Source organism: Tauraco erythrolophus, chromosome 19 (assembly GCF_009769465.1).
Source record: "Tauraco erythrolophus isolate bTauEry1 chromosome 19, bTauEry1.pri, whole genome shotgun sequence".
In the NCBI taxonomy this organism is placed as follows: domain Eukaryota; kingdom Metazoa; phylum Chordata; class Aves; order Musophagiformes; family Musophagidae; genus Tauraco; species Tauraco erythrolophus.
The window spans coordinates 6,077,349-6,104,716 of record NC_141483.1 but is presented as its reverse complement, the minus strand read 5'-3'; the positions used below and the strand labels follow the sequence as shown (position 1 = coordinate 6,104,716).

General features: G+C 54.2%; 1 protein-coding gene across 1 annotated transcript; it reads left to right on the top strand.

Annotated features, from left to right (window-relative positions):
- The first annotated feature begins 8,163 nt into the window (after nt 1-8,163).
- Nucleotides 8,164-26,484, top strand: MMP11 (matrix metallopeptidase 11). The gene is made up of 8 exons (XM_086623580.1): nt 8,164-8,283; nt 17,448-17,698; nt 18,961-19,104; nt 20,132-20,265; nt 22,988-23,235; nt 23,569-23,782; nt 25,166-25,423; nt 26,351-26,484. The coding sequence occupies exons 1-8, from the start codon at nt 8,164-8,166 to the stop codon at nt 26,482-26,484; spliced, it is 1,503 nt and encodes a 500-aa protein (XP_086479706.1).
- Nucleotides 26,485-27,368: the final 884 nt, after the last annotated feature.

Genomic DNA, 27,368 nt, shown 5'->3' with positions numbered 1-27,368 from the left:
TACTTTTTTATCCTACAAAGTTTTTTTGCAAGCAGGAGTTGCAATCGACAAATAATATATATAAAAAAATAAAACACGTTGCTACCACTAAAAGAAATTCACAGAGTTTTCATCATCAAAGGGGCACGTTTCCCGCAGTCTTGTCTCACGGCTGTTCCCCCAAGGGATAACAAAGGGGTAGTGTCACAGGTGGGTGATATTCGATGGCATTGCCACTGCAGCGTGGCACACAGCCCTGTCTCACACTGGGTGCCACGGGCTTTGAGCACACACTCCCCACAGAGACCTCTTGCTGCCTGCATCCTTCCTCAGTCTCTTTTTAGCCAAAATACCTGAAATGAAGTGATTGTACTGCAAGAGTCAGAGATGAGAAAAGAGAGGCATTAAAAAACACGGTGTCTAACTGGAGGAGCTGCAGATGGCCAGACATGACTGCACGGGCAGGGAAGGCAGCACTACAGAGTGCCGTTTCAGCTTTCAAGTCTTGTGCTCCCAGGATCTACATGCCATTTCTTGGATGTGGTTTGCCCGGAGGGCAATCTCAACAGCTGTGAAGTTTCAGCAGATGAACAATGTAGTTTTCAATAAATTTCATCCAGCAAACGAAAGGATTTTAACTCATTCATGCTAGCCCACTTCTGGTCTGAAGGCTCTTCCGGACCCAAATCCATTTACGTCACGAATGTTTCCTGTTTGAATCCCAGGGCCTGACTGCTGGAGCACACCTGAGCTAGACTGCTCTGCTCCGGGTTTCTGGAGAGCTCTTCCCATCAGAAGAGGCTTCTCTCAGCCATGCCCATGGGTCCTGGGAGGTGTAGGCACATCTCTGCATTTACCTGTGCCACTTAAACACACCCTGATGACCCGCACGTGGAGGAAGGTACCAAATGTGGGATGTGTATACCCTCATCTCCTAGCGGGGAAACAGCAGGCAGTAGAAAGAGAAGTTCCCCAGGTTTCTTCTTCCCCAGTGGCAGCTGCGTCTCAGAAGTTCAATCTCCTTTGTATTCACACACTCAGAAGCAGGGCTTGCACACTCGGAGACACATTCTGATCCCAGCTGAAGGCTGATGCCATTAGTTGTAACTTAAAGAAGAGCTTTTGTGTCCCAAAAGTCAGCCCTAGTCAAGAAACTACCTCTTCCAAAACACCTTCGGTGTATCCTCAGATCATGAGGATGACAATTACTGTGAGCTCTGTGAATTCACCTGCTAAATACAGCACAAGATGGCAAACCTGAGCCTGGAGGTTTTGTTTTGTTCATGGCTGCAGAGCACCCCGTAAGCAGTGCAGCTGAAAAGCCAGCATGGGTTCGTGTGGTGTGTGTCTGGAGGATCAGAGCAGTGACACAGTGCCCTTCACTGCCTCTCCTCTGGCTGGGATCTGCCAGACGATTTCAGGGAGCCCAAAGCAGACCTGACACCCCTTGCAGGAGGTAACAGTGCCGAGTGGGCCCTGGAGGAATCTCACACCTTTACAGGCTCCCTGCTTTACCTGTGTTGTCCCAGTCGATGGGGCTTGGCATTTCCTCCTCACCCCAACGTCTACTCAGAGGCTGTTCCCCTCTGCTCTTGCACAGCTGTTCCCTGGCCGGTCTGGTTCCCCTCCTCTCTGTTGCAGACCCACAGCAAACATCTCTGGGAAGCTGCACTTGGTGGTTCCTCCAGCACAGCTCTGGGGAGGTGCTGACGACCCCGAGGCATCTGTAGTCAAACAACATCTGAGCAAATATGGAAGCAAGGATGGGGTCTGTGTGTAAGGCAGAGGCATCCGTGACCTTTTGAGAGACTGTTAGCACCAACCCATGAACAGCTACTGCTTTGAACTAGAATATTACAGTAACTACCTCCCCCATCCCCTCCTTCCCAAGCAAAGACATAGCCCGTACAGCAGCCAGAGAGATCTTGTGCGGCACTGCAGCCTCTGCACCAACAGTTCACAGCCACCTGTGATCTGGGGTCCTTTGTCTCAGCTCTCCAAAATGTCTCATGAGTTTTAATCACCACCTTGCTCTCCCTGCCCTACTGAGGCTGTCCAGCCATCAGCTTCCAACATCTTTTCTCAGCCAGCAACTAAATACTGGAGCTCTTCTTTCCTCTGTAGAATAAACCACTGGTATCTCCTCTTCCTCTTGCTTCCCTTGTAAATGCACAAGGAAGCCCAGTCTCACGCTCTGGTTTGTCAGGATTTCTGCTGAAATGCTCTTCTTTCAGCTGCAACCTCTACCATAGAGTGCTGAGTTCAACGCGGAGACCATCCCCAGGTTCCTCCATAGGAACAGTGCAGGCTTTTTGTCTGGCCTTTGTAAAATCGGTGGCCCGAGCAAACACTGCAGCTCTCTGCAAAGGCTGGGCACTGGGTATGCCGCGCTGGATTCACTCCCGGCCCTGTGCAAGCTCTCGTGGTGCTCCTTTTAGACTGTTCTTTGGAGTCTTACGTGTGATCTCTGGGTGCTTCTCTGGATCTGAGGCTTCTACACTGAGTTTGTGATAATGTAGTCTCAGAGTTCAGCAATTGCTGTGCAAGAGAAAGTGGGAAAACACTTTGGGAACTGAGCTCTGCCACAGTCTGGCAGCCAATTTATCGCAGTGACATTTGTTAGTGGCACCACAGTGTGGGTCACAGACATGTCCTTCCCCACAGCATCTAGGGCAGCATGAGTTCTGAACTGCACCACTGCTGTGTAAACTAACAGCTGTGAGAGCCACTTCGCATCCCAATGGGAGCCAAGTGAGCCCTCACACCAACCAAAACCCGTACCTCTGTGGTCTCTCTTCCTGGTTACCTCCTCTAGACTGATTTTACTTGCTCTTCTGTCATTCTTGCCTCCTGGCTCACATCCTTACTGCTTTCACGGGGCTTCATTCAGTCGGAGCCCACGGCACTGCCCTGTTGCTGGGCAGATGCCCCATGGATGCCTAGTTCTGCTCACCCAGCACCAACCAGCCCAGCTGCTCCCCTGCCATGAGCACAGCCTCCCCTGGTCCTACGGAGATGCAGGGAGCACTCTCTCCTTGCTACTGCTGGCCCTGGCTTGCCAAGCTGGCCTGCACATCCTGGGGGTGAACACCTGCCACTCACCATGGGAAAAGCCCACCCTGGGGTGATGCCTGAGCAATGCAGAGGCAGGAGGGTCCCAGCAGCAGCAAGGCTCAGCCAGAGGGGCTGGGCCAGTGGTACCTGTTCCAGGGAGGTGCTGGGGAGGGAGGAGAGGGAGGGAGGTGAGGGGTTTGGCTGCTCTGAGCAGAAAAGTGCATAAAGAAAAGCCTCGACCCACACCCTGAATTCCACAGCTCAGCTCCAGGGACAGGGGGAGGGAGAGAGGACAGGATGGGACATTTCCAGCAGACCCACAACTTGTTTGTAAAAGCCTCATCTCACCAGCCCTGCCTGCCTCCTCCCCCATCATCTCCACATCTCACACTGGGTTTTATTAACGCAGTCCCCCTTAGGCTAGAGGGAATCACATCCCAGGAGACATTCCAGTCTCTGCTCAGCTTTGGAGGGGATCAGAGGGAGCCAAGGGTGGGGGGCGATTCACCAGGACGTTTCATTTGCGGAGAGCTGGCAGGTCGAGAGCGCTGCAAGACGGCACTAGCAGCCTTCTTATCAGACACGGAGCAGCCGCAGGCTGGAGTCGAGTCTCTGCTCAGCTCTGTATCTCCCAGTCATTTCTGCTTTGTCCGGGCTGCTGGCTGGAAGCTCTTAACCTGGGCTCTGCCGGATGCCAGGTGCACGACCGGGCACAGGGAGTCTGGGCAGCAACTCTGCCTCTTTTTCTCACGTGATGAACGCAACTGTTGGCGATGTGCAGCCGGGTCCACACCACCGCAGGGGCTCAACCATGGGTCAGCACCCTTCCCTGTCTGCCAACAGGGCCTCAAGAACCAGCCCCTCACAGCTGTCATGCTCTATACCAGTTGGGGGCTGACACCTCTCGCCAGGAATGGGAGCTGGCTCCCCGGCGTCTGGCTCCTCAGGTGAATTGTGGTGTGCCCTGAGCCTCCGCCAGGAAAATGCCAGCAGATGAAACTCCATCTCAGGCCAAGAGACACGAAGATGGATGTGTTTTCCTTGCTTGGCTTATCTCGCAGGCAGTGCTTCTCACCGGAGCCCGCCACTGTTTGTGTGCGCTCGGTTCCTGGCACGGGGGCAGGAGATGATTAGACAACAAACACTGTGGATACCTCTCCCAGGGCTGCAGCCTGCCCCAGCCTCGCCGACACCACAGCCCAGCGGGGAGTTGCTTCCCAAGGGCCAAATCCCAGGGCTGGCTGCAGCTGCACCAGGGCAGAAGAGGGAGGAAGAGCTGCATGACCCCGCAGCTGCTCGAGCACAACGTGAGCTGCAGTGTGAGCTACATGGGGAACGGGGCTGTGGCTGCCTGAGCTGCTCTCCCAGGGACCCGCTCCTGGACTGGACCTCTGCCGTGAAGGTGACACTTGGGCAGACAGAGCCAGTGCAGCTCTGCAGGGACAGCACCGCTACCATCTTGCATGTTCCTGGGTTGGAGGAGGCAGTGGTGCCAGCCCAGTGGCCCTGCAGGTAGTCATGCACTCAGCCCCAGCGCTCTTCTCCACTCGTGCCCCTCGGCTTCACAAGGGCAGCACACCAGGCAGATCCCAGCCTCGGCAGACTCTGCACCGCTGGGTTCAGCCCAGAATCAAGGTCAAGGAAGGAGATTTTTCAAAGGCAAAACCAAATAAATGCAAAGTAAGTAGTAGTGGATCAAGCAAAACTTTCTGGAAATTCATAGTGAGACTGTTGCATTGGCCTAGTTAAGCTGAAATCTGTGAAAAAAAAAAATTTTGGCATTTTCAAGGTGCACAGTTTGGATCTAGGACAGCCTGCACATTCCAATGGCTGCAATTCCAGCCATTTTCATTTAAAAGATTTTGAAAAGCTAAAAAGAGCTTTGAAGCAAAGCATTTTGCTGTCTAACAGATATTTTTACACATTACCTTTTCACTTGTGAGCCCAAGCCGAAAGGCTGAATTTCCCCTAACTGCACATCCTCTTCTTGCCTCCTCCCCATGCCCATGCTTTGGGCTGCCTGCTAAGGAGCAGAACTGGGTAATTCAAGGCCCCTTCAAGAAATACTCCTGATCACTGGTGTTTACAAGGGCAGTTCACTGCGCATGACCACCAGCCTTCTCTGCACCTACCACCACCTGTACAAACACCCACTTTGGCTGCCCAGGAGAAAAACAAGATGCCAGGGCCAAAGAAAAGGAGAATCTCAAAAGCCAGAGGACGAGAACAGAGACTTGCCTGATGAGGATGTGTTGTCCCCATTTGTCACCCACTGAGCAGTAATACTGGAGACACCAATTCATGAGGCCATCACCTACAGAGAGAAGAGGAAAGACATTAGAGAAGAGAAATCAAAGGAGTTTCTCTGTCCTGGGGGTTTGTCTCCTCTACCCTCTTCGAGCTGCTCAGGGAAATGCCCAGGAGGTGTAAAGTTCCATGCTGGCTTTGCAGGGAGCCTAAAACCAGGTCCTCAGCCACGGAGAATACAGCTGTGAAAGTCACACCAGGGAGGTGGCAGGAAACAAAGGACTTTGGACAGACAGGCTTAATCCATTTAAATTCAGTTTCTCTCTCACTTCCCTCCCCTTTCCCCTTTGCTCTCATCGAAGACCTCTTCCCCCACCTCCTCTCAGGCCAAAGTGCCTTACAGCAGTTTCACACCCAAGTGGCCCATGGACTGAAAGAAAGAGTTGTTCCACCACTTTGCTGCTCTCAACAGAGCAGAATCAGACCTGCCGTTCCCTTCCTCCCTCTTGCATAGCCTCTTTCCACCAAACACCTGCTGGGGAGGGACTGCTGAGAGAGGTTATACCCTGTTGGTGGTTCCTGTTGAGACTCACGTTCTGATGTCACTTCGCCTGCCCAGGCGTTCACAAGGTCCCTCGTTGCTGGAATGCCTTAGGGGAGTGGGAGAAGAGCTAATGCTTGTCGCCAGAGGGACTTGGAAAACCCATTGCAGCTCTGCTGCTTGCTAGGACTGGAAGGCACTGAAGCAAATGCTGAGCAAGAAGAGCTACATGTGGGGATGCTGGACCAGCAACATCAGTGACTGTCAGGACCTGCCAATCAGGAAGGTTTCCACCGAGCTCCTGCAGCCATCACGACATCCCTGAACCCCCGATTTGGCTCCAGCCTGGCAGGAGCTACAGGAAGGCAAGCTGACAGCACCTGCACTGAGAGATGTCAGGCTGTTGGTGCTCTGGGGCTGGGACAGGAGCCCTGTGCTCATCTGCCAGCAGCCTCTGTACATTCAGCAGGCTGCAAACTGAGGTAGGGATGAAGGCTGCATGGACAGACAGTGGCCGAGAGAGCTCCCAGCATAGGAGCGCTAGCAAGAAGGACTTCTGCAGGCTGCGCGTAGGGCCCTCTGCAGAAGGTGAGCACACAAGCTCCCAAAACACCCAATGAGCCATTTTCCCACTGCTAAACATCTCCTTGTTCGGTTGGGAAATATTTGTAATCACAAACACACCATGCACGTTCTTTCATGTTAAGTGCCTTGGTAGTAGCCAGCAGTTCTCACATGCTGTCCCATCTCTCCAAGGATTGTGTTTCCCAGAACACCCCCTTCGAAAATCTCCCTTTATTAAGAAGAGCCAAACTGCCTGTTGCTGCCTCACAGGCTGCTCCCACGCCTCTCCAGGGCACTAACAGGCTCTGCTGCCATGGGTTGGAAAGCACTGAGCTCCCAGAGACACCAGCATTCCAAGAAAAGACACTAAAGAAAAGGGACAAGGGCAGGAAAACTTTTCTTGCTGGGACCCAGCTGTCTGGCTTAGAGCAAGCCAAGAGAGTAAGATCTGCTCTGCATTCCCAGGGCACAGCCAGAATAGCAGGAGAAGGGTAAATTCCACGGTGTAAAGTCTGAGCCAAGTGAACGCCAGCTCCTTGCTTCTTCCCTTCTGCTTCTTCCTTCCTTCCCTTTCCCCTGTTAGAAGCAAGGCCTCGAGGATACGCCAAACACACTGCTCTGGTGCAGGGACGTCCCGCTAACAGCCCACTAGCGAAGCACAGCAGCACCTTCCAAGCACGGCCATGATCAGGCTCTTTCTTCTCGCTTCTGCTTACCATACCAGTATTTACATCCTCAGTATGGTTCCCACAAAACAAAACACGAACAACTGATCACAGACAAATAAAACAGTAATGCAGTCGGGGATGTAAGGAAGCCTTACCCACTCCCTGCACACCAGTCCAGGCAGCTGGAGATGAAAGTTTTCTTATTTGCATACATTTCTTGAAACAATTTGCAGCTAAACTCAGCCTACTGTGGGAACACTGACACAGTCCAAGGCTTCTCCCATAGAAAGAGGAACCAAGAAACCAGATCTGTGCATTTCTACCTCCATCTCCAGGTGGCCAGAGGCTTTGGCATCTCCAAAATGAGGAATGTTCCCTTCCTTCCCCTTTCTCAGCATCTCGCACAGGCAAAGCCTTCTTGGAAACGCCGAGCGGAGGGCTAGGAGCACACCGACGGCTTCAGCAGAGCTCTGCACACGGCAAAGCAGGGATGCAAGACACATTTAAACCCAGAGATCAGATACTCCCCGTGGGGACTGAGCTGTCTCAGCGGGCACTGAGGGTCTAAAAGCATTGCCTTTAATCCTCGGTACCCCTAGGCAGGAGAGATGGAAAACACCTTTAAACCGACCCGTATAAACCCATCCCAATCCAGATAGAAACCAGTTACAAGACTGGAAGCATTGACACCGGGTTTAGGTGATTCCAGCAGCTGCTCCCTCCCAAAAACCGGACGGGGAAGCAGATTATCAGCCCCGGAGACCAATGCCTGCCCCCAGGGACACTCGCAGAGACCTCCACAGCCTGCTCGCACGGAAGCCAGAGGCAGGGCAGGCGCGGGAGGGGGGACCCGCCCGGCCCGCCCCGCTCCGCCCCGTCGCCTCCAGCGGCGGGGCGGAGCGGGGCGGGCCCGGCGGGACCCCCCTCCCGCGATGCCGCCGGGCCGTGTCCCCCCCGGCCCGTACAGCCGCCGCTCGGGGAGAACAAAAGGCAGGAGCGGGAGGAGGCGCGGGGAGGAGGGCAGGCGGCAACGGGGGGGGATAAAAGGCTCAGCGGGGACATCCCCCCCCACCCCCCCTAACCCCCCCCGCCTCCTCCAACCTCCGTCCCATGTCCGAGCCCGCTCCGCCGCCCGGTATGGCCCGTCCGCCGCTACCCGCCGCCGCCGCCTTGCTGGCCGCCGCCTTACTGCACTGCGCCCCCGCCGCGCCCGCCCGCCGACATAAGCCGGTGAGTCGGGACCACCCGGTACCTCCGTGTGCCCCCCAAACTCCCTCCCCACTTCAAATCCTAGCCCCGCCGCTCTCCCGTGCGGCCCCGACGGGAGCATCTCCCCGGTAGATTCTCCGCTGAGCGGGATGAGCCGCCCCCCCTCCGCCTCCCCTCTTCCATCCCACACCCCCACACCCCCCAAGCCGCCCTCGGGATGCCGACACGGGCAGCGATGCGCTGCCGGGAGTCACCGGCCGGGGGACGGCTGCTCCCAGCGGTGTCCCCCCGCCCGGGCACCCCCCGCTCCACGGGCTCCTCTCGGTATGTTTGGGGAGTTTTCTCAGGCGTGCTCCCTTCTGCCGAGCGAGCGAAGGAAAAACAGGGAGCGCGACAAGGAGGGTTTACGGGAGGACACGGGATTCCCCCTTCCTTTAAAGGCAGCGGAGCACTCAGTGCCTGTTAATAACCACCCCCCCCCCCACCCCACCCCCGGCACGCTGTGCCGGCAATTCGGGGGGCGTTTCGGGGAAACGAGACTAAAAGGGCGAATCAGGCAGGAGGGGAGCAGCAGGGCTCACTCTTCCTGCACACGCCTGCCAGATCCCAGCACCTGGGATGGAGCCGCCAGCAGCAGGGACTGCGGCTGCCAGAGGGGAGCAGCGGCCTGCGAGGGATTCGGGGGACGGGAGAAGACAGAGGGCTCCTTGTGCTGGGAATGGGTGCGTGCGTAATTGGGTTATTATATACATGCGCTTCACTAGTGTGCCATAAAATAATGACAGAGCGAATGCCCGGTAGCAGCCCAAGGGGATTAGTTCAGGTTCTGTCGATGGTTCTATTATCAGCTCTGTCATCTGAGTACTTTCTAACTTGGCTGCTAAATATGCTGTGGGCTGGGACTTGGCATGGAGCAGCCTTGGCCCCCAAAGTGCTTGTATTATTCCAAAAAAAAATGTCACTGCGCTTGGCTCCACTCTGCCTCCGAGGAAGGTGAGGCCAAGCACCAGGGCAGTGGCACTCTGCACCCCAGTTATGACACCACTCCGCGGAGTTCATCCCCATCTGAACGTAGTGAGTGCTGGGCTGGGAGGGACCTGCCTAACGCTGGAGAGCGCTGGTTCCTGCGGGGACGTTGGCTGGGCTGGTGGGTGCCTCACGCTCTGTGGTGTGTGAGCTGAGAAGCTGCTACTCCTGAGGGACCTGCACAGCCTCTGGTCCTGGCATGGCTGCCAGCAAGGACCTATGTGGGATCCCCGGGGAAGGGAGAGCCAGCCTGAGTGTCACACTGTCTGAACTGGGGTCCGGTCCAGCTGTGGCACGCAGCGTTCATCTCCTTTTGCTGGTGCTTGCAGCTGCTGACTGACTGCAGAGGTTGCTGAGGCTCATCTGCCTTGGCCAGTACCCCTTGAACAGGGGAACACACCAAACTGCTGGACGAGCATAGAGTTAACGCAGAGGTCCAGGTCTGCTCAGACTCCAGGTCCATCTAATCCACCACCACACTCCTGAAGAAGGTCCCCCCAAGTTGGCAGTCTGCTGCCCAGAGGTGGTTTCTTCCTCATCCCAGGCTAATGCTCTGCTTCGTGAGTGCTAATACTTTCCTCTTGGCTGGAGTAACTCCAGGTGATGCTCCTACAGGTATGTTTTGTTCAGGAACACCCTGTGCTTGTGTGTTTGACCAGCCATGTGGAGCTCGGGATTTCAGATCCGTGTATTTCACTCAGTCTTTGCAGAGATTGTGGCTGCGTTGGTTTGGGGTTGGAAACAGACAGATGATTTCCCATCCTTTCAAACAGCAGTTCTCTCATCCCAAACAGCTGCCCTTCTGGGTTCCTTATCTGGTGTCAAGGTTTCTGAAGGCCATTCTAGCACCTCTGAGGTAAAGCCAGCATCACAGTAGTTGCTCTTGCATACGATGTAAGCAAGTTGGCAGCAGTGCACCCCATTCCTCCTCCAGCTGGGGCATGCATGTCAGCGCAGAACGGCTGAAGCGGGATGGCTGGGCTGACAGTGGCTCGTGGATGAGTTTCTGACCTCAGCCCTCCTCTACCCTGTCGTAGTAGTGAGCTCTGCCATGCCATTGCATATTCGCTTCTCTGGCTGCTTTTAGTCTCTCCACACAAAAAGATGTTTCCCTATGCCTAACAGCAACTCATTTCCTGTCTGGGCACCTTTTGCTGTTGGGTGATGAATGAGAAAGGAGCCGAGGGGCTGAGCTGGGAAAAGAGGCTCATTCCTACAGCACAGACGATGGTGGTTTCCTGGAGCTGTGCTAGTAGATGGGGTGGGCAAGGCCCTCGCTGGGCAGCACCTGGCGCAGCAGGATGCTGCACCATGACTGTTCGGTGCTCCAGTAACAAGTCACAAGAGCAGTATTGAGGGGGGAGGGAATCAAGGGCTAAGATTCATTTTAAAGCCAGGATACCCAGTGCAAGTTGCAGAAGGAGCTGTGTTCTTTGTGGCAAACTTTGTAGATCTCCTTCACTTTTACATTAGCACCTAAAGAAAGAAAGAGAAAACTGAGAGCGGAATACAGGCTGTCTGGTGTCCACAGCAAGACTTGAGAACAAAAGATCTGCAGTCCTCAAGGCAGTGCACGCGCAGACACCGAATTCCTGCATTGCTTTCTGCTCCCCTGGGAAATCAAAGTCAGCCTGTTTGCTGGGAAACTCTCTCTCCGTGGAGAAGGGATGGGCACCCTCCCAGCTGCCAGTGTAATCCCTCAGGAGCCGTATCCTGCAGCTCTCGCCCTGAACCGAGCAGGTTTCCCCCTGGAAGCACAGTGCTGCCTTCCCCCCAACCCAGGAGCCAGGAGACTGCCTGCCTCGCTCAGGGCTCAGGCAGCTCCCGCAGGAAGGGTTTGATTTGCACTGTTTGGTTTGGCTATTTAAATACTGCAGTGAGTGTTGGGGTAATTTTAGGCATGTTTATCCTCTGCTCTAGGAGAGACTGGAGACACATGTAAGCAGTTATTCTCCAGTGGGTTTGTTGTGTTTGTGCTTTCGCATGCAACGCATACGCAAACGCAGCAGTGTGGCAAGACTTGAGGTGTGCAGCTGGCAAAGCAGACCAGGGAGGAAGAAGAGAGCAGGGAGGAGAGAAGCACTTTGGGGAGGATCTCCCACTCCAGCTCATGCTGCACTTCACTTGCTTCCCCCATGCGTATCCTGCCCTGGCACCGTAACTCAGAGGGCTCAGCAGAGGCAGGGTGCCCTGTGTAGGTCTCATTTAAAAAAGGATCTTATGTGGAAAAATTGTCCTGCAGACACTTTTCACAACAGAGACACTGTCAGCTCTTTCCTACTAATCCCAAACGTGCAGATAGGTAAATGAAGGGTTCCTGGATATTCTTACACTGGGGACGGCACAGTCTGTAAGGTGAATGGAAGCACTGCTGAGGCTGCACATAGCTGCCTGGCAAAATGAAAAGTGGAGCACTTCAGGGGTTCTCTGAGGGCCACAGACATGTTTTAAGAGGTTCACTGAGATCCTGGTGCAGATAAGACCCACAAGAAGAGACAGGTGACCAGACCTTCTCCTCTTAGTGGGATTTGGGCAGGAGAGAGGCATCACTATTTCACAAATAGTGAAAAATGGCTCTGTGAAAATTAGCAGAGGGGGAAACACCCCTAGACGTCTCCAGGAGATTGGACAAGGGGACAGTTGTTGTCTTGTGGGTTCGGAGATCCCACCCTGCGCATCTGAGCAACGTATGCTCCCTGAGGGTAGAACATCCCCCCATAGCTCTGAAGAGGGCTGCACTGTGCCATGTGGCCTTACCCAGCGGGACACGTCCTGGCTGTTGTCCTTGGGCTGGGCACCGATAGCTCATTGCTCACCTTAAGTGGGATGTAATTGCACAATGAACAAAACATCTCAGCCCCCTTCCTCCTCTGGCTGGAGTGTGCTGCATCCTAGAGCGGTTTCTTGGTTTCAAGGGGATTTCTAGGTCATCAGATTAAGGGCTCTTGAAACCTTTTGCTACCCCAGCATCCGGGGGCTTGTTTGCTTTGTGAGTACTTCTCTTTCTGGCAAACTGTCGCTTGGGTGACACCAGCAACTCGGTTGTGGTGGTGTTGATGGACTAGACTCACAAACTGTCACATAATTAAAGTGTCTGATAATAAAAATAGTCCTGCAGTGTTTATTCATTTGCTTTCTCTTGTTACATCAGAGCCTGGGTCTTCTCATTCTGTCTGTGGGCATAAACATGTGCAGTCCGTAATGTTTCATGTTCCATGTTGCTTAGGAAAAATAAACATTTTCCTTTTTTTGTTGCCAACAACAACTACCACCAAATAATCCGGAAACAAACTGTCAGGCCCCAGGAGGTAGTGCTTGATGGTGCCACGGAGTATGGGAAGTGAGTGGAGAGGAACCTCCGACTGTGTATGCATGGCCAGGCACTGCAGCACCTCCCGTTTGGCCTCACTTGGCCAAAGTTTGACCTCAGCCTTTGCGTTCCCCTTGGCTCTGTCTGCAGCGGGACCAGGCTGCAGCCCAGCATGAAGGAGTCAGTCCTGTAGCAGAAATATTTTGTGTAAGCAAAGAATTCATAGTTAGAGAGGCTGGGAGACTCTGCCTTGTTCTGGGGGAGGGAGGATCAATAAATCCGGTGGCTTTGCCATTGTTTCCACTAAGAGTGTCCAGACCAGGAGCATGCTTAGCTCAGGGTCTGACCAGACTGCAAACAATCTGTTTCTACCATGAAATTTCGGCTGAAGCATTAGCCCCTCTGAGGCGAGTCTGCTTCTGGGACACAACCTGACTAGAGCGGAGCTGGCTCCAGGTTGACCACTAACCATCAGCTGTAGTTGCACTTTCAAATCCAACCCCTGCAAAGCAGGCTGCCTGAGAGGCAGCCTGGCCCAAAGCCTGCCACGGTACTCTGTGCATCGGGACAACAGTGCTGATCTCAGGCAGGAACATTGCTGCAGCCTGTTAAAGGGGTGCAGAGCCCCTTGGGGGCACAGCCACCTGACAGTGGTCAGAAAAGGGGTGAGAGAGCTGTCTTATGTGAGAACTGCAGGAGAAAGCATCTCCACTTGCCTTCCCCGCACGATGAAATAAGGGCAGGAGTGCTCTGAGGTGGGAGGAGGATAATGCTACTAGTCAAAGGGGCAGCGAACACCAGGGCCACACCAAACACTCTGAGTAACAGAAGGAGACAGCAAGGAGAAATGGAAAAGCAGCAGCAGAAGGGACAGGGAGGTGGGGAGAAAACCCATGAGCTCATCCCCTAGCAGAAGAGGAAACAGCCCCCAATGACAGGGGAAGTATCCAAGACTGATGGAATTCACGTTGTAACTTGTCCAGTCACTCCTGTCTGACAGGGAGGGGGGTCTCCTTTCATGTCTGTGCTGCAGGAGCGGGCAGGAGCCCAGGCAATTAGGTACAAGAGAGAGGAGACAAGTTTAAGTTCAGGGCAGGCAGCAGACGATGGACCCAGGCAGAGGAGAGCACCAGGTTTGTCAGTACCAGGCACTGGCCTCACTCTGGAGGTTTTTTATACACAGCGATGCTGATACTCCACTGTAGCTGTGCTGCTCCGGCTGCTTCTCCTCCTGGGAGGCTCTGGAGGGTGAGTGCTGACCAACACAATGAGGTTAAAGATGGCTGGGATGCTTCCTGGGAAGCTTGGCTGGCGTTCATCCGGCCCCAGCAGACCCGAAGCGATGGCTGTTGTGTCGCAGCAACGAGGGCTGGTAAAGCCGTGAGGAACCGAGTGGGCAGTCTGTACCTCGGCTGCGGTTTCTGCGCTGCGGTGGGATCTGTCCTTTCCCTCGTGTCCCCGCCTCAGCCTGTCGGTCACAAGGCTGCTGGGAAGAGGCACTTTCCTTGCGAGGGGCTGTGGCCAGCTGCAGCACAGCCCTCTCTGCGCGTAGCTTTGCTCCTCTGCTGTCCCCACTGCCCTCGACCCTTGGTTCCAGGCCTGGCAGCCCCTCTGTGCTCGTGGTGTGCGGTCATTTTGCTGCTCAGTCTCTATGGCAAAGCCCCGGCCTCTTCCCTTGGCTAAAAGCTGTCTGTTCCCGTGCACAGCATCCACCCCAGCTGCGACGGGCAGCGCGAGTGGCTGCTCACAGCCTCAGCCAGAGGCTCAGATCGGGCTCTGCACTCAGCTGATCTCAACACCTGCCCCGGGTTGCAGGGACTTTCCTTTGCTTTTGGTCTTCAGTAGTCCTTTCCCCTCCAGTGGTGGCATGGGAGGAGCAGGGATGCTTTGATAGTTACCTAGCAGCCAGTGCCCTCCTCATCCTCTCTTCACAGGTTTGCTCTAGCTTCAGCAGCAGCACAGCCCTAAGCAAACCCCTAAGTTCACAGTGGGGGCATTACACCACCGCTCGGCAGAACAAAGCAGCATCTCCCCAAGAGAGGGTGGATTCAGCGCTGGGTGGGAAGGATGCAACCTTAAGCGAGAGGACGCGTTATCTAAGCCTTGGGAAGTGCCTGAAGCAAGGTGTGTCCAGCCAAGGAGACCGAAATCTCTAGCCTGACGCGTCTCCTGAGCATTGTTTGGCAACGGGTTTCTGCCTGTCACATTTCCCCTTGCCGGCTGCACCCGCAGTGGCATTTTCCAGCCCTTTCCTGCCATGGTGCTAATGTCGGTGCAGTGACGACAGGGAGAGACTCGCTGTTTGTCTAGGGGCACAGCGAGCACACGGGGCAGCGGGGCAGGTCTCGACTCCTGCCTCCACCCAGAGCTGTTCCCAGGGCCATGCTGTGTCCCCTCCCAGGGCTGGGTCACAGCAGAGGGCAGGCAGGCGGGAGCAGGGATGGACCTGCATAAGTCAAGGTGGGGTTTGGATGGCTGGAAGCTGGGCTTCATGCCAGTGGCTTTGAGCTAACCAAAGAGGAGAGAGAAAACCTGCCTCTGGTCTGCCTCTGAACGTGGAGATCCCTCGGGGTGAGAAGGAAACAAGACAGTTCCTCCTGCTTGGAGGAGAGAGATAATCTTCAGTCTATGTCAGTGCCCCAGCCAGCAAGGAAACAACCAGCCTTCCTGGGAGACCAGGGGGATGCACTTAGCATAGCCAAGACAAAAAAATAGGAGTAAGCCCATATGTGTCAGCCTCAGCCCACTCACTTACCTGGGTAACTCCTGAAGATTTCCCAGTGCTCCCAGTTCCACTGCGAGGGCTCTCCCCAGGGTCCACCTCTGCTCTCCCCATGTGCCTTGGAGAGGCTGTCCAGCACCTCCTGGTCCTGGGAAAGTAGACGTGTTCATCATCCCATGCTCTTGAGCGCATCCAGGAGCAAGGAGCCGAGCAGCCCTCCAGCCTGGGCTTTGGTGACACAGCTGCCGTTATACACTTGGCGGAGGGTCTCAGTGGGGCTGGGAACAAGGTGTTGGCCAGGACATGAACATTACCAGCTCTTCCTGCCAGCTGTCCTTCGCAGACGCTAGCCGCCAGCCCAGGCAGGGTGCCAGGCAGCTCTTAGAGAGCTCCTCTTAGAGACAGGTACCTCCGACCTGGCAGGGCTCCAGCATTCAGCAGGAGCAGCCCGGTGCAGACTCCCCTGGGACAGGCCAGCCCGTACACTCTCCTTCCACTAAAGCACTGGATGGATTCCCAGTGCTGTGGCTGGTGGGTTGTGCAGGCATTGCTGTTCAGGATGTAAAATGGCCTTCTCTCTTTGCACATGTTGATGGTGTGGTTCCCGTGGTGTGTAAAAGTGCACTGGGACACCAGGATTGGGTCGATGGTTTCTAAGGCAAAGGCTGGCAGGTGTCAAACCACCAAGGTGTGTGGCTGGCTGGGGATGACATGCCAGCAAACTGGAGTGGTGACAGACACATGAAAAGCTGGGCACCTAAACTGCACCTTGTGTGACCTCCCAGGCTCCTGTGTCCATCCACGCAGCGCTCAAAGGCACGGGGCCATTACAGAGTCGGGGGCTCGGTAGCGGAATTAATGCCAAGGGCTTCACACTTCATTCCAGCCCGCATGAATGGGCTCATTGTAGGGAACAGAGTGGCCGCAGCACGCGGATTACACGGCATCACGGCAGCCCTGGCATCGTGCCCGCCTGACCTTCGTGTCCCCGGCAGGGCAGCCAGGAGAGCTGGCCTGGAGGAAGGCAGCTCCTTGCAGGGGAAGGAAGGGGACCTCTCAACCCCAGGTGCTCACTCTGGATCCCTGTGGGACAGAGCCTGCCTGTCTGAGTAGGGATGTGTCACTGCTGCATCTCAGCTTCTCGTGCTGCTCAGACACCTTTACATTTGCCTGCACAGAATTAGGCAAAAAATTCCATGTGTGGACCTCTGGCTTGTGCAGCATGGTGATGCAGGGACCAAGCACCTTGCACCCCACATGCCCTGCAGCAGCCTGGGGATTATGCTTGGGTTGTGTTTTGTGGTGGCCCCGCAGTCCTGCTGTCAGGTAGGTAACCAATGGAAGTCAGCTAATTAGCACTAATTGATGTTGTCAAGATGAACCATGCTTTTCCAGCTAAGTGTGGGATAGCCCAGGTGATCTTGTCCCCAGGCAGAGTCACAGGCACAGTGAGGCAAGGGGGTATGGTCCTGTCCATCCCTCTGGCATCAGTGACCTCAGACAGCGATAGGGGCTGCAAGGACAGTCACTGCTGCTCTCTGCCCTGTGGGCTGGGCTCTGAGTCACCCCCTAGATCCATGTGTCTGGCTCTCCAGCTAGTGATGTCCCCCAGCCATGCTGAGAGCCTGTTCACTACACCAGGACAGCGAGGGGACACCGTGGGAGTGACAAAAGGGAGCACAACTGTGTGCTGGGGACTAAAGGCTTCCTCCCATCAATATCACCTCTACACGGGGCCAGGAGGGAATAAAGGATGTGGGGCAAAGGGGGAGAATTTACTCCCTAGTGATTTGTTTCATTCTTGAAGGGTCTGGTTCTCATCCACAGTTTGCAAAAGCATTTCCTGCCGGCCAGCTGCCAAGGAAAAATGGACCAAAAATAGTCCAGTGCTTAGGAGGTGCCATGGCATGAGACAGTGCTTTCCAGGTGTGACCCAGCTCAGCACAGCAGAGCCCAGGGAACAGAGGATGTTTATGGGGAGCAGTTTGTGCCCTGGCAGCAGAGGAACAGCCCCAGGCAGAGGTGGAACTCACCGCTGCAGTGCTGCTGTGGGGAGTCGTCCACCAGTCTGCATCAGGACCTCTCTTCCCAGACACTGAAGTCATGGCTTTGCTTTTTCCCTTTTAGGACATGTCTCGAAAGCATCACACCTGGAAGGAGCAGAGTCCTTGGCTGTCTTCCTTGGTGAACGCTGTGGGGACCGGTGTGCCCACCAAGGGCTTCTCCATGGGCACAGATGAGCAGGTGGCACGCTGGAACCCACCTCGGTGCGGTGTGCCCGACCTCCCGGTGTCGCTGGATGGCCAGAATGGGCGGAACCGGCAGAAGCGGTTCGTCCTCTCCGGTGGACGCTGGGACAAGACTGATCTCACCTACAAGTAAGAGAAGCCCGAAACAGGAGTCAGGCTCGTTTGCTTCTCCCTCCCCAAAGCTCTCAGTCTGATGTTCTCTGGAGCGTGGCATGCTGTGACACGATCACAAAAGCTGGAGGGCAGCCCTAAAACCGGGCACAGCTGGCTGGGGGGCAGGGGAGCCACGTGCTGGACCACCAGCAAGGTCGTACCCAGCGCCTCCACATCCCCTCACGCACACGCTGCCATAAACACAGCTGCCCACCCGCCCCTGCCCAAACACATTCCACGCAGCCGTTGCGTTACCCCTGGGTCAGTCCCGCACTGACACCCCCGCGTTCGTACCTTCACTTCCCTACATCAAACCCCTGACACATGCCGAGCCCAGCTCCTACCACTGGCTCTCTCCTCCCGTGCCTTCGCTCCCCCAGCCACCCCGCTGTGGGCTCACTTCACAGTTTATTTTAGAAAAACCTTTTTATTCAGCTGTTATTGATGTTCCCGTAAACACGACTTCAGTGCAAAGTTTTGCCCAAGTCACCCCACACGTTCTCAATAGCAATTCTGCTCAACAGGCTTGCGGGGGGGTTGTGCTGCCTCCCCAGTTGCCCACAGAGACATGAGTGGAGAGGTGAGCACATTCATATGGACTCTGACAGCACCTAAATCATCTTTTGTTGAATTAAGTGCAGGAGACAGTTCCTCGTAGCGTTAGGAGGCGATAGATAACAGAAAGGCTGCTTTTTTTTTTTTTTTTTTTTCCGGTTAACTGTTAAAGAAACACAGCAGATGTGAGCGCACACCAACAGTGTTAATGGAAGGGAGAGCAAGCTCCCTCTGCGGCAGACCTTACAGGCTGCTTGTGCTATAGGAGGGCAGAAGAGGCAGCAGCTGCTCTGAGCCAGCCCAGGTTCCCAGGGCCAAAAAAATGCAGAGACTGAGGAGGAGAAATCACATCACACCACTCCCAGGCATCTCTGTGGGGCTGGACTCACAGGGACAGACCTGGGAAATGCTGCATCACTTCACTCCAGAACAACACAGATTGGCAAAGATCTCCAGAGAGTCCACCAGCCAGAGAGAGGGTTTAAATGTGACGGGATTTATCTGCTGCACATGTTGCTTGGAAGAGGGTGCCGGAGCAGTGCTTGTATGGATTTGAGATGTTCCAGTGCTGAGAGAGAGTGGCAGCCCCAGGGACGCTGATCCTTCAGCTAGTGTCTTCATGACAGCAGTGTTCATGGGGCAGCGGCTGATGCTCTCCTCATCCAATGTCTGTTGCTTTTCAGAATTATCAGGTTCCCGTGGCAACTTGTGAAAGCTAAAGTGAGAAGGACCATTGAGGAAGCTTTGAAAGTCTGGAGCGACGTGACCCCGCTGACCTTCACTGAGGTGCAGGAGGGCCGGGCTGACATCGTCATCGATTTCACAAGGTGAGCACGGTGGGCAGCAGCATTCTCCTCCCAGACAGAGCAGCATCCTTGCAGGCAAGACCCCAAGCCTCTAACCAGAGCAGAGCTGCCAGCACACAACTTAGGCACTTAAGTGGAGGCTTATGTTTCTGCTTTCAGACACTAGGATTTTTGGGGTGGTGGTTTGGGTTTTTTTTTGGTCACTTGTGGTCTACTTGGTTTAAGTGAGGCTATTCCATGCTGGCTGTGCACAGTAACATTACTGATCATTCATTAATTGTCCTGGTACATTTACGTTTCTCTGCCCACAGTCTGTTTTCCTAAGTGTTTGTTTTGACTTTCCATCTTCAGGTCCTCCATCCTGTCCCTTGACTGAACGACGTAACTGTCTGCCCAAAGACAAATATAGTTTCTTGGTTAAATGAATCTTGGCTCCTGGCCCGAAATTTACTTTTGGAAAAATATGCACAGGGGCAAAGATTTCCCTCTGCTGCGTGTTTGCGTAAAACTAATAAAGTCAGTGGAGACCGACCAAGCAGTGATGCGATGTGCATGCCGTGTATTGGCCTGTGCCTTCCTCAGCTCTCTAAAGTGGCCACATCTCTCATGGGTTTCCTTCACTAGTCAACAGCAGGCTTGACCTGAGGGTTTGGCTGGGATTGCTGCTGGCTGCCCCTCTGCATCTCCCCGTCACTCGGCTATGTCAACTTAATCTTGGCTTGAGCAGTACCCTCCTTAATTCTTTAGGCTCCATGGTTAGCTTTGGGCTGGAATCTGAACAGGGGGAGGAGAGAAACATCCCTGAGAAAACATATGAACTCCCCAGGGCTTGTTGTCACCAAGCTCTGCTTCCTCAGTGCCCCAGAGCAGAACTGAGTTTGTGGCAATCCAAAGGGCTCAAAAGAGTCGATCCAGGCTGGTGGGATAAACTTGGGATGGATGTGAGAGCTGCTGTCCCCTCACAGTGGCTTCCCACCTTTGGCCATATGATGGTGTTCACTGGATGTACACGGCCGTTTGTCTGAGGTGCAGCGTGTCTTCCCTCCAGGTACTGGCATGGAGATAACCTGCCCTTCGATGGGCCCGGAGGGATCCTGGCACACGCGTTCTTCCCCAAGACGCACCGGGAGGGAGACGTCCATTTTGACTATGATGAAACCTGGACGATTGGGAACAACCTGGGTACGGTACTGTTTCAGGGGGAGCTGTGGATGCTCCAGGATGCTTATCGGGGCACTTGGAAATGATTCAGTTGTGCTGGGAACAGGGACCTTGTAAAACTGAGAGGCAGCAATCTTTTCTGTGGTGTGCATTGTCATCTCCTAACACTTACAAGCCTACTGGAAGTATTTAGGTCTTTTCTTGTCACCCTTCAGCCACAGCAAAGCCTGTGTCCAGTGCCAGGACTCTGGTTTCCCAGTGGGCTCCCCCTGTGCGGGGAGAGCAAGAGGGACACATCTGAGAGACGGCTCCTCTGCCCAGCCACACGTGCTGCCGCTTGGGAATTGCACCCAGCATGGGCAGGAACCGTTAGAAATAAAGCAGGCAAGGGATGAAGAAAGACCGAGGCTCAAGCACTGGCTGCCACAGTTGTCTCCCAAAGGACAGCCTCAGCCCCAGCTGCTGCATGCACTGTTCACCGCCTGCCCACAAAGTATTTTCTCTTTGAACAAGTCCATAAAGGGAAAACATCCAGGCTCCAGCTCTGCCCCTGTGGCCTGGGAATGCTCTGATCATAACCAATACCACACCGAGTCAAGACTTTTTTTTCCTTTCTTTTCTTTTCTTTTTTTTTTTTTGCTAATAATAGATCCAAGCTGGTAGCTCTCTGCTTGGGTACTGAGGGACTCAGGGTCTGGTGTCACAGTGTCTCATGAGATACTGCAGTACCACCTGGGACCATCTGAATCAGTGCCCAAAGCATCAGTTTCTGCAAGACCCGCCAAAATTAACCCAGATCAGCCTCTCCTTCCCCGTTTATCTACAGGATCAAAGACACAGGCACAAAGCCCAAGTTAAACCCCTGCCTTTCTGGGGTTTCCCAAACATTTTGTCCACATTGATGGTAAGGGCTCAGATGGGCTCCCCCAAAGTCCACTTTATTGCCAGTTGTATGCCAGCTTGAATCTCTGTGTGCGGCACAGGACTACTATGTCTTCAACTCTGTTCATGCTGACCCAAAACAAGAACCACAGAGCATTGGATCTTTCTGCAGAAGCGTTTCTGCTCCTTTAGGAAGGGTGGGCTCTGCTGATTTTCACCTTCTGTTGAGGCTGCCTATGTTGTTGAAGAATTTCCAACATTCTCAAAAAAAACACTGTTGGAGGCAGACCAAGAACTGAAAATGGCCTTTTTACCCCCACTACATCTTCCATAAATAAATGCTGCAAAAGCTCTTTGCAGCTAATTGCCATTTAATATGCTGAAAAGAGCTTTACAATATAAACATGGATAAATCCTTATCTCAGCTCTCGGCGAGGCAGGGAAATCCTTAGCCTCATTTTACAGACAGGAGAGCAGGATGGCTAAGGTGTGCCCTGGGGTCACCCCAGAGCCGTGCCAAAGTAGGACTCCACGTGGAGGACCCTCCACAAGGGACACCGTGACGCTCCCCAGCACAGCTCCTTCAGGCGTGCTGTTGTTCGCCTCCCCCAGAGAATCTGACAACAGCACAGCCGACCTGCCAACACTGGAAAGCATCGAGCGAGGAGCCTGCCAAACCAAACACGAGTGTCTGAAAGTTTGTGATAAATCACTGACACAGAAATCCCACTTTCTCAGCTGACCTAGATGTGTCGATTTAATTGGGCCAGTGCTGCGCAAATTCATCGCTTCAACATAAAGCTGACCAGTGGAGGAAGACGGGCTCACCTTCCCCTCCGCCCTTCCCAGGCATTCCTCCCAGCTGCATGCCCCTGTCCTGTCCTTCTGGCTGCTGAGAAGTGATCAGCTTCCCTGGAGCCAGCAGGGAAATCCTGCTTGGAGCAGCGAGGCTGGCTGACTCACATCCCTGCCTTTCTCATCGCTTGGGCTGCAGCTCGGAGGATTTCTGGCTGAAGGCGAGTGAACGAATACGCTGGGACTTGTCAACAAACAGGCCCGCTCACAAGTTTCGCTGCTTAATATGCCTCTTCCAGCTTTCCCTGAAATCTATTGACTTCAAAAAGGATCCATTGGAAGCTAAACAACACCTGCCAAATGACACATTTTCGCATACTGAAATTCACTTTTCCCTCTCTCCTTTTCTAGATGCTCCAAGGTCATGTATTGCTAAAACATGATCTCCCATAGATCTACTCCAGTCTGGTGAAAAGGCCCAGGCCTTGACACTGGATAGCTTTCTATGGATTTCTAAATGTCACCTTCTTGCTACAGTCCACACACGAGCAATAAATGAGCTCCCTCTGCTGTCTGTGTGACAATGGCCATTAGCAAGTTTAATCCTCACTGACGCAGGTATCTTCCACAGTGGACATGATCTAGACGGGACCTGACACACTACAGCTAGAGCCAACGACTGCTGCAAGGCTGGGTGGACAAAACCTGACCTTACCACCCCGACACCTGCTTCTGTGGGCCAGACATCTCTCTCTGCAAATTTCTTCTATCCAAAAGCACACAGGAAACCCTTTTCTTCCTGATAGCTGATGGGGTACAGAAGCCCCTGGTGACAGGATTACAATTTACCAGCATGCCCAGGCTGGTACCTGAGCGTATGAATTCACTCATAGTGTTCCAGGAAAACCCTGGGAACAACAAGCCGTGAGCGCTGTCGTTGCGGTAGATTTCTCCTTCCTCGTGTTAGGCTCCTACAGGGTACCTCAGTGCGTTGTCAGTGGCTGTTAACTGGTAGACGTGAGCCCCGGAGGCAGGCAAAAGCTTCTCCCATTTTTTCCCTTTGTAGGCACTGACCTCCTCCAAGTGGCTGCTCATGAGTTCGGCCACGTCCTGGGCCTGCAGCACACGGCTGTCTCCAAGTCACTGATGTCTCCTTTCTATATCTTCCGCTACCCACTGAGTCTGAGTGAGGATGACAAGCAAGGTATCCAGTACCTCTATGGGAAACCCAAACTAGATCCTGACCCAACCCCAACTCAGCCAGCAGAGCTGCCCCAGCCAGACTTTGAAACAAACGAGATCACCAAGGTGGAGGTGAGTGAACAGCTTGTCTGTGTCCTGCTCTAGCACAACAGCTTGTTCCCAACTGCTGGGACTGTCCTCGCCGTGAGGCTCACAGCAGGCTTCCACGGGGTTGGTGTCTGTGTCTTCCACCCACGCTGCTGAGCCCAGGTCTGGACCTCATGGCTGGCACTGCCAGCCAGCCTGGGACGTGTGGGGAGGGAATCTTTGGGCAGCACGTGCCCAACCAAAACTGGCTGACAGCAGGACAGTTGCCTGGACACAGGGACTTCCCGTCTGCTGAACCCAGCCCGGGCGAGGGGTCCTCCTGTGAGTCCAAGCAGCTGACCGGCCGCGCTTTGGCAGTCTGTGCAGCCCGACGCCTGCGACACAGCTTTCGACGCCGCCTCCACCATCCGAGGGGAGCTGTTCTTCTTCAAGTCCCGCTATGTGTGGCGGCTCCGGGCTGGAAAGCTGCAGGACGGCTACCCAGCTCTGGCCTCCCGCCACTGGCAGGGGATCCCCAGCGCCGTTGATGCCACCTTCGAGGACCCTCTGGGCAATATCTGGTTTTTCCAAGGTAAGAGCTGGACTAGGATCAGACAGCTCGGAAATGCGTCTCGTTTACTGAGGGGTATTCAGGACCCAACAAGTTCCTGGGAAGATGAACCTTCTGGGCATCCTCAGCAATCCAGTGGTCCTTATTATTTGTTTCCTTCTCTCTTTAGTTTAAGCTTTTTAGCAGATATTGAGGGGGGAAAAGAGAAGGAGGGATCACTTTTATTTTAGACACAGCCAAGATATCCCTTTCTCCTCCTCTGGAACACAAATGTTTGTTTTGAGCCTCTGCCCTGGCAATGCTGCTGGCAGAGGAGGAGGAAGGAAACCTTTGCTCTATCCCCTCAGTTGTCCTGGGAAACATTGTGCCAGAAGAGAGCCACAGACACTTTCACAGGTTGTGAAACTCCTGAGCCTGTGCCCCTGAGGTCCTGCTCAGGGGATGGACAGCATCTTTTCTGCTCCTCAGAGACCTGGATGCAGAGCTTGTGTGGTTCCGCCAGACTGAACGAGCCTACAGGGAGCCTGTGTGCAGAGCCAGGCAACCTCCTGCCACCACGGGGATTAAAACCAATCACCCATGGTGGGCCAGACCTCCTCTTGGCTGCCTCTGGAGTTCAAGACCAGCAACAACCCCTGTTTCAGCTCCACTGTTTTCCTTAATGCTCTTTCCAAGTGTAAATTTCATAGTGGGGACGCAGAATGACGTAGGTACCCAGCTGCTCTGGGTGTGCACGCCCCGTCTGCGCACCGTGAGACCAAGCACCAGAAAGCAGACCACGCGGCTCTGCAGGCGGTGTTCCTGCATAAATAGATCACTTAGCACCTGATCCGTACCCAAGGACTTACAGTGCTAAAATTGGCAGGCTTCTCCCATGAGTTAAAATGAGATCAGGGGAAAGTATTACATGCCGTAGGCTAATTACAGAGATTCCCATTTTAATCTAATCTGGAAGTATGCTTCCAGTCTCTATTTCAGCTTGTCAGCTTCTTCCCGGTCTCTGTAGCTTGCTCCTTTACAGCTGCATGCCCCCTTTATGCCTGTGCATGCCCACATACGTTCTCCTCCAAGAGCTGAGACTGCAGGGTAGGGGCTGGTCCTTCCAATCAAGTCTTTTGGTATAACTTCCACAAACAGAGAAAAGACAGCTGCTAAAACAGTCTCCTCATCCCACTGCTGACATCCTCTGGGTTGGGCTGAGGTGGGTAGTCAACTCCTCACTCTGCTGGCACTTTGGGCACCTGTCTGTGGCAGCATCCGTGACACTGGTGGGGTTTTGCCTCACAGGCACAGCTTCCCTGGGAGCTCTGCCAAGGCACCAGCTCTGGTTGCATGGTTCACTGCTGAATATTAGACACCAAAGAGCTTCTGAACCCTTATCTCCCTTTTCTGTCTCCTTGCCAGATTCTCAGTACTGGATTTATGATGGCGAGAGACGGGTATCTGGTCCCACCCCGATTGTGGAGCTGGGTCTCCCTCCATCCCCTGTGCAGGCAGCTCTGGTGTGGGGGGCTGAGAAAAACAAGATCTACATCTTCAGTGGAGGCAACTACTGGCGCTTCAACCCTCACACCCGCCAGGTGGACAACATCTATCCCCGGACCATGGCCGACTGGCGCGGCGTTCCTCAGGAGATTGATGCGGCTTTTCAGGATGAGTTCGGTCAGTGCAGCAAACTGGCCTGCTCTGGGGTGGGTGCTCAGGCTGACACCACTGCCCAGCTGGAAGATCTGGGCAGATCGAGACATTTGGTAGTAGGGGACACTTCCCAGCCATAGCACATGCCATATAGTGGAGAGAGAGAGGCAGCTCCCTCCAGTGGGTAGGAAACTTAGGTTTCTCCCATAAAAGTGAGAAGTTTTATCATTATTAATTGCAACGATCAACAGATAAAATTCTCATAGAATTCAAACTTCTGACTAAGAAATGGTCACAGTCCTAGCCAGCTGTTACCACTCCCAACAAAGGAAGTGATGAGAAGACAGCAGAAACACTGCCCATGCCTCAGCCCAGGCAGCTGTCCTGACTGAACAGGCTGCTTTTGGTATTGCCTAGTCCTCCCAGATTTGCCCAATGCTCAAGACAGCATGGCAGTGCCACAGAAACAATGGGGACAGCCAGGATGCTTGGGATGGCAGATGCGGTGGCTGCCTCCCTCCTGCCAAAGGATGTGGTGGATCAGCTCCCACTGCTTCCAGGGCCTAACTCTCAGGGCAGCTTCCCCACAGTAACAGAAGCTCTGCCGCAGATCTTCACAAGTCCCTTGTCATAGGCCCTGTTCAGGTCCTAGACATCCTTTGCCCTCTCGGGGCTGGGCCACTACCTGGGTACAGCGTATTTAAAACCACCAGGAATATAAAATAAAATCTGGCTTATTCTCCCATCAAAAGTTAAACAGTGTAAGCTGCAAACCTGGGTTCAAGTGAAATTAATTTTAGCAGCACCTCCTACCTCTTCCAGGCTCTCTTTTGGTACTGCACATGCTGCAGAGTGTCAACAACACAAAATGCTAGGAAAGACAAAACACTAGGAAAGAGCTCTGAGTTGTGCCAGCCCTGTCTCTCCTAACCCTTTCTCTCTCACCCGCAGGTTTTGCCTATTTCCTGAGAGGCCGAGATTACTGGAAGTTCGATCCAGTCCAGGTGAAAGTGCTGGAGGGCTACCCACGCCAGATCAGCCAGGACTTCTTCAGCTGTACACCTTCCTCCAACTCCTTCAGATGAGGGGGGTGCTTGTGTCCTTCACGCTTCCCTTTTGTCACCCTTACCTCCAGCAGCCGCACAGAGGGTCCCCTCTGCCATTCCTCGCTTCCTTTCAGGCTCACCATCTGGCACAACAGGTGTCCATCATAAGTGACAAAGTTTGCTCCTCTCCAGTTCCAGCAGCCCCAGCTTCAGTCACTATCTACTTAAAAGTATCTGCCGTGTTCTTTGCAGGCAAGAGCAGCCACTAAACCCTTAATGTGGCTGCACTCTTCCAATAAGAGCATCCCAAAAGCCATCAGGCCAGCCTGGAACAGGATCACGCTCTCCTAATTAACCTGGACTCCATCATGTAGAACCGATCTGATGGCATTTCCTATGTTTACATAGCTCACAGCAGCAGCCCTTTGCTGCTCCAGACATGGGCTTGGGAAGAGGTTTTCCGCTGGGATACCTCCCTCAGCCGTAGCCAGGGGCTCTGAAGGACACTGACTGTGGAGAAGCGCGGACATGCGGCTGCTGCCGGGGTCACTTCGTCAGGGCTGCATCGCCGCCACAGCCCTGCTCCTGTTTTTATGTTCCATCCCCAGTACGCGTTAGGATTTTATACTGGTCTGTGTATAGACAAGGGGCTCCCTCTCTTCCATGGTGCTGGGTGCCAGTGCTGGACACTGCCCCGCCGCTCCCTGTGCTCACTCCGAGTCAGGTTCTCCGTCCCGGGTTGCTCACGACTGCACTGATGGGGCTCGCGCCGCTGTTCCCGGTCCGCGCGGACACCGGGCTGGCGGCGCACGGCCCCGCTCCGGCCCTTGGCGCACCCCTCGGCCCGACGTGACTTTATACCAAAAACATCGCCAAGGGGCCGCGGTCGGTTTCTTCCCTTTTCCCCTTTCAACCCACCCGTT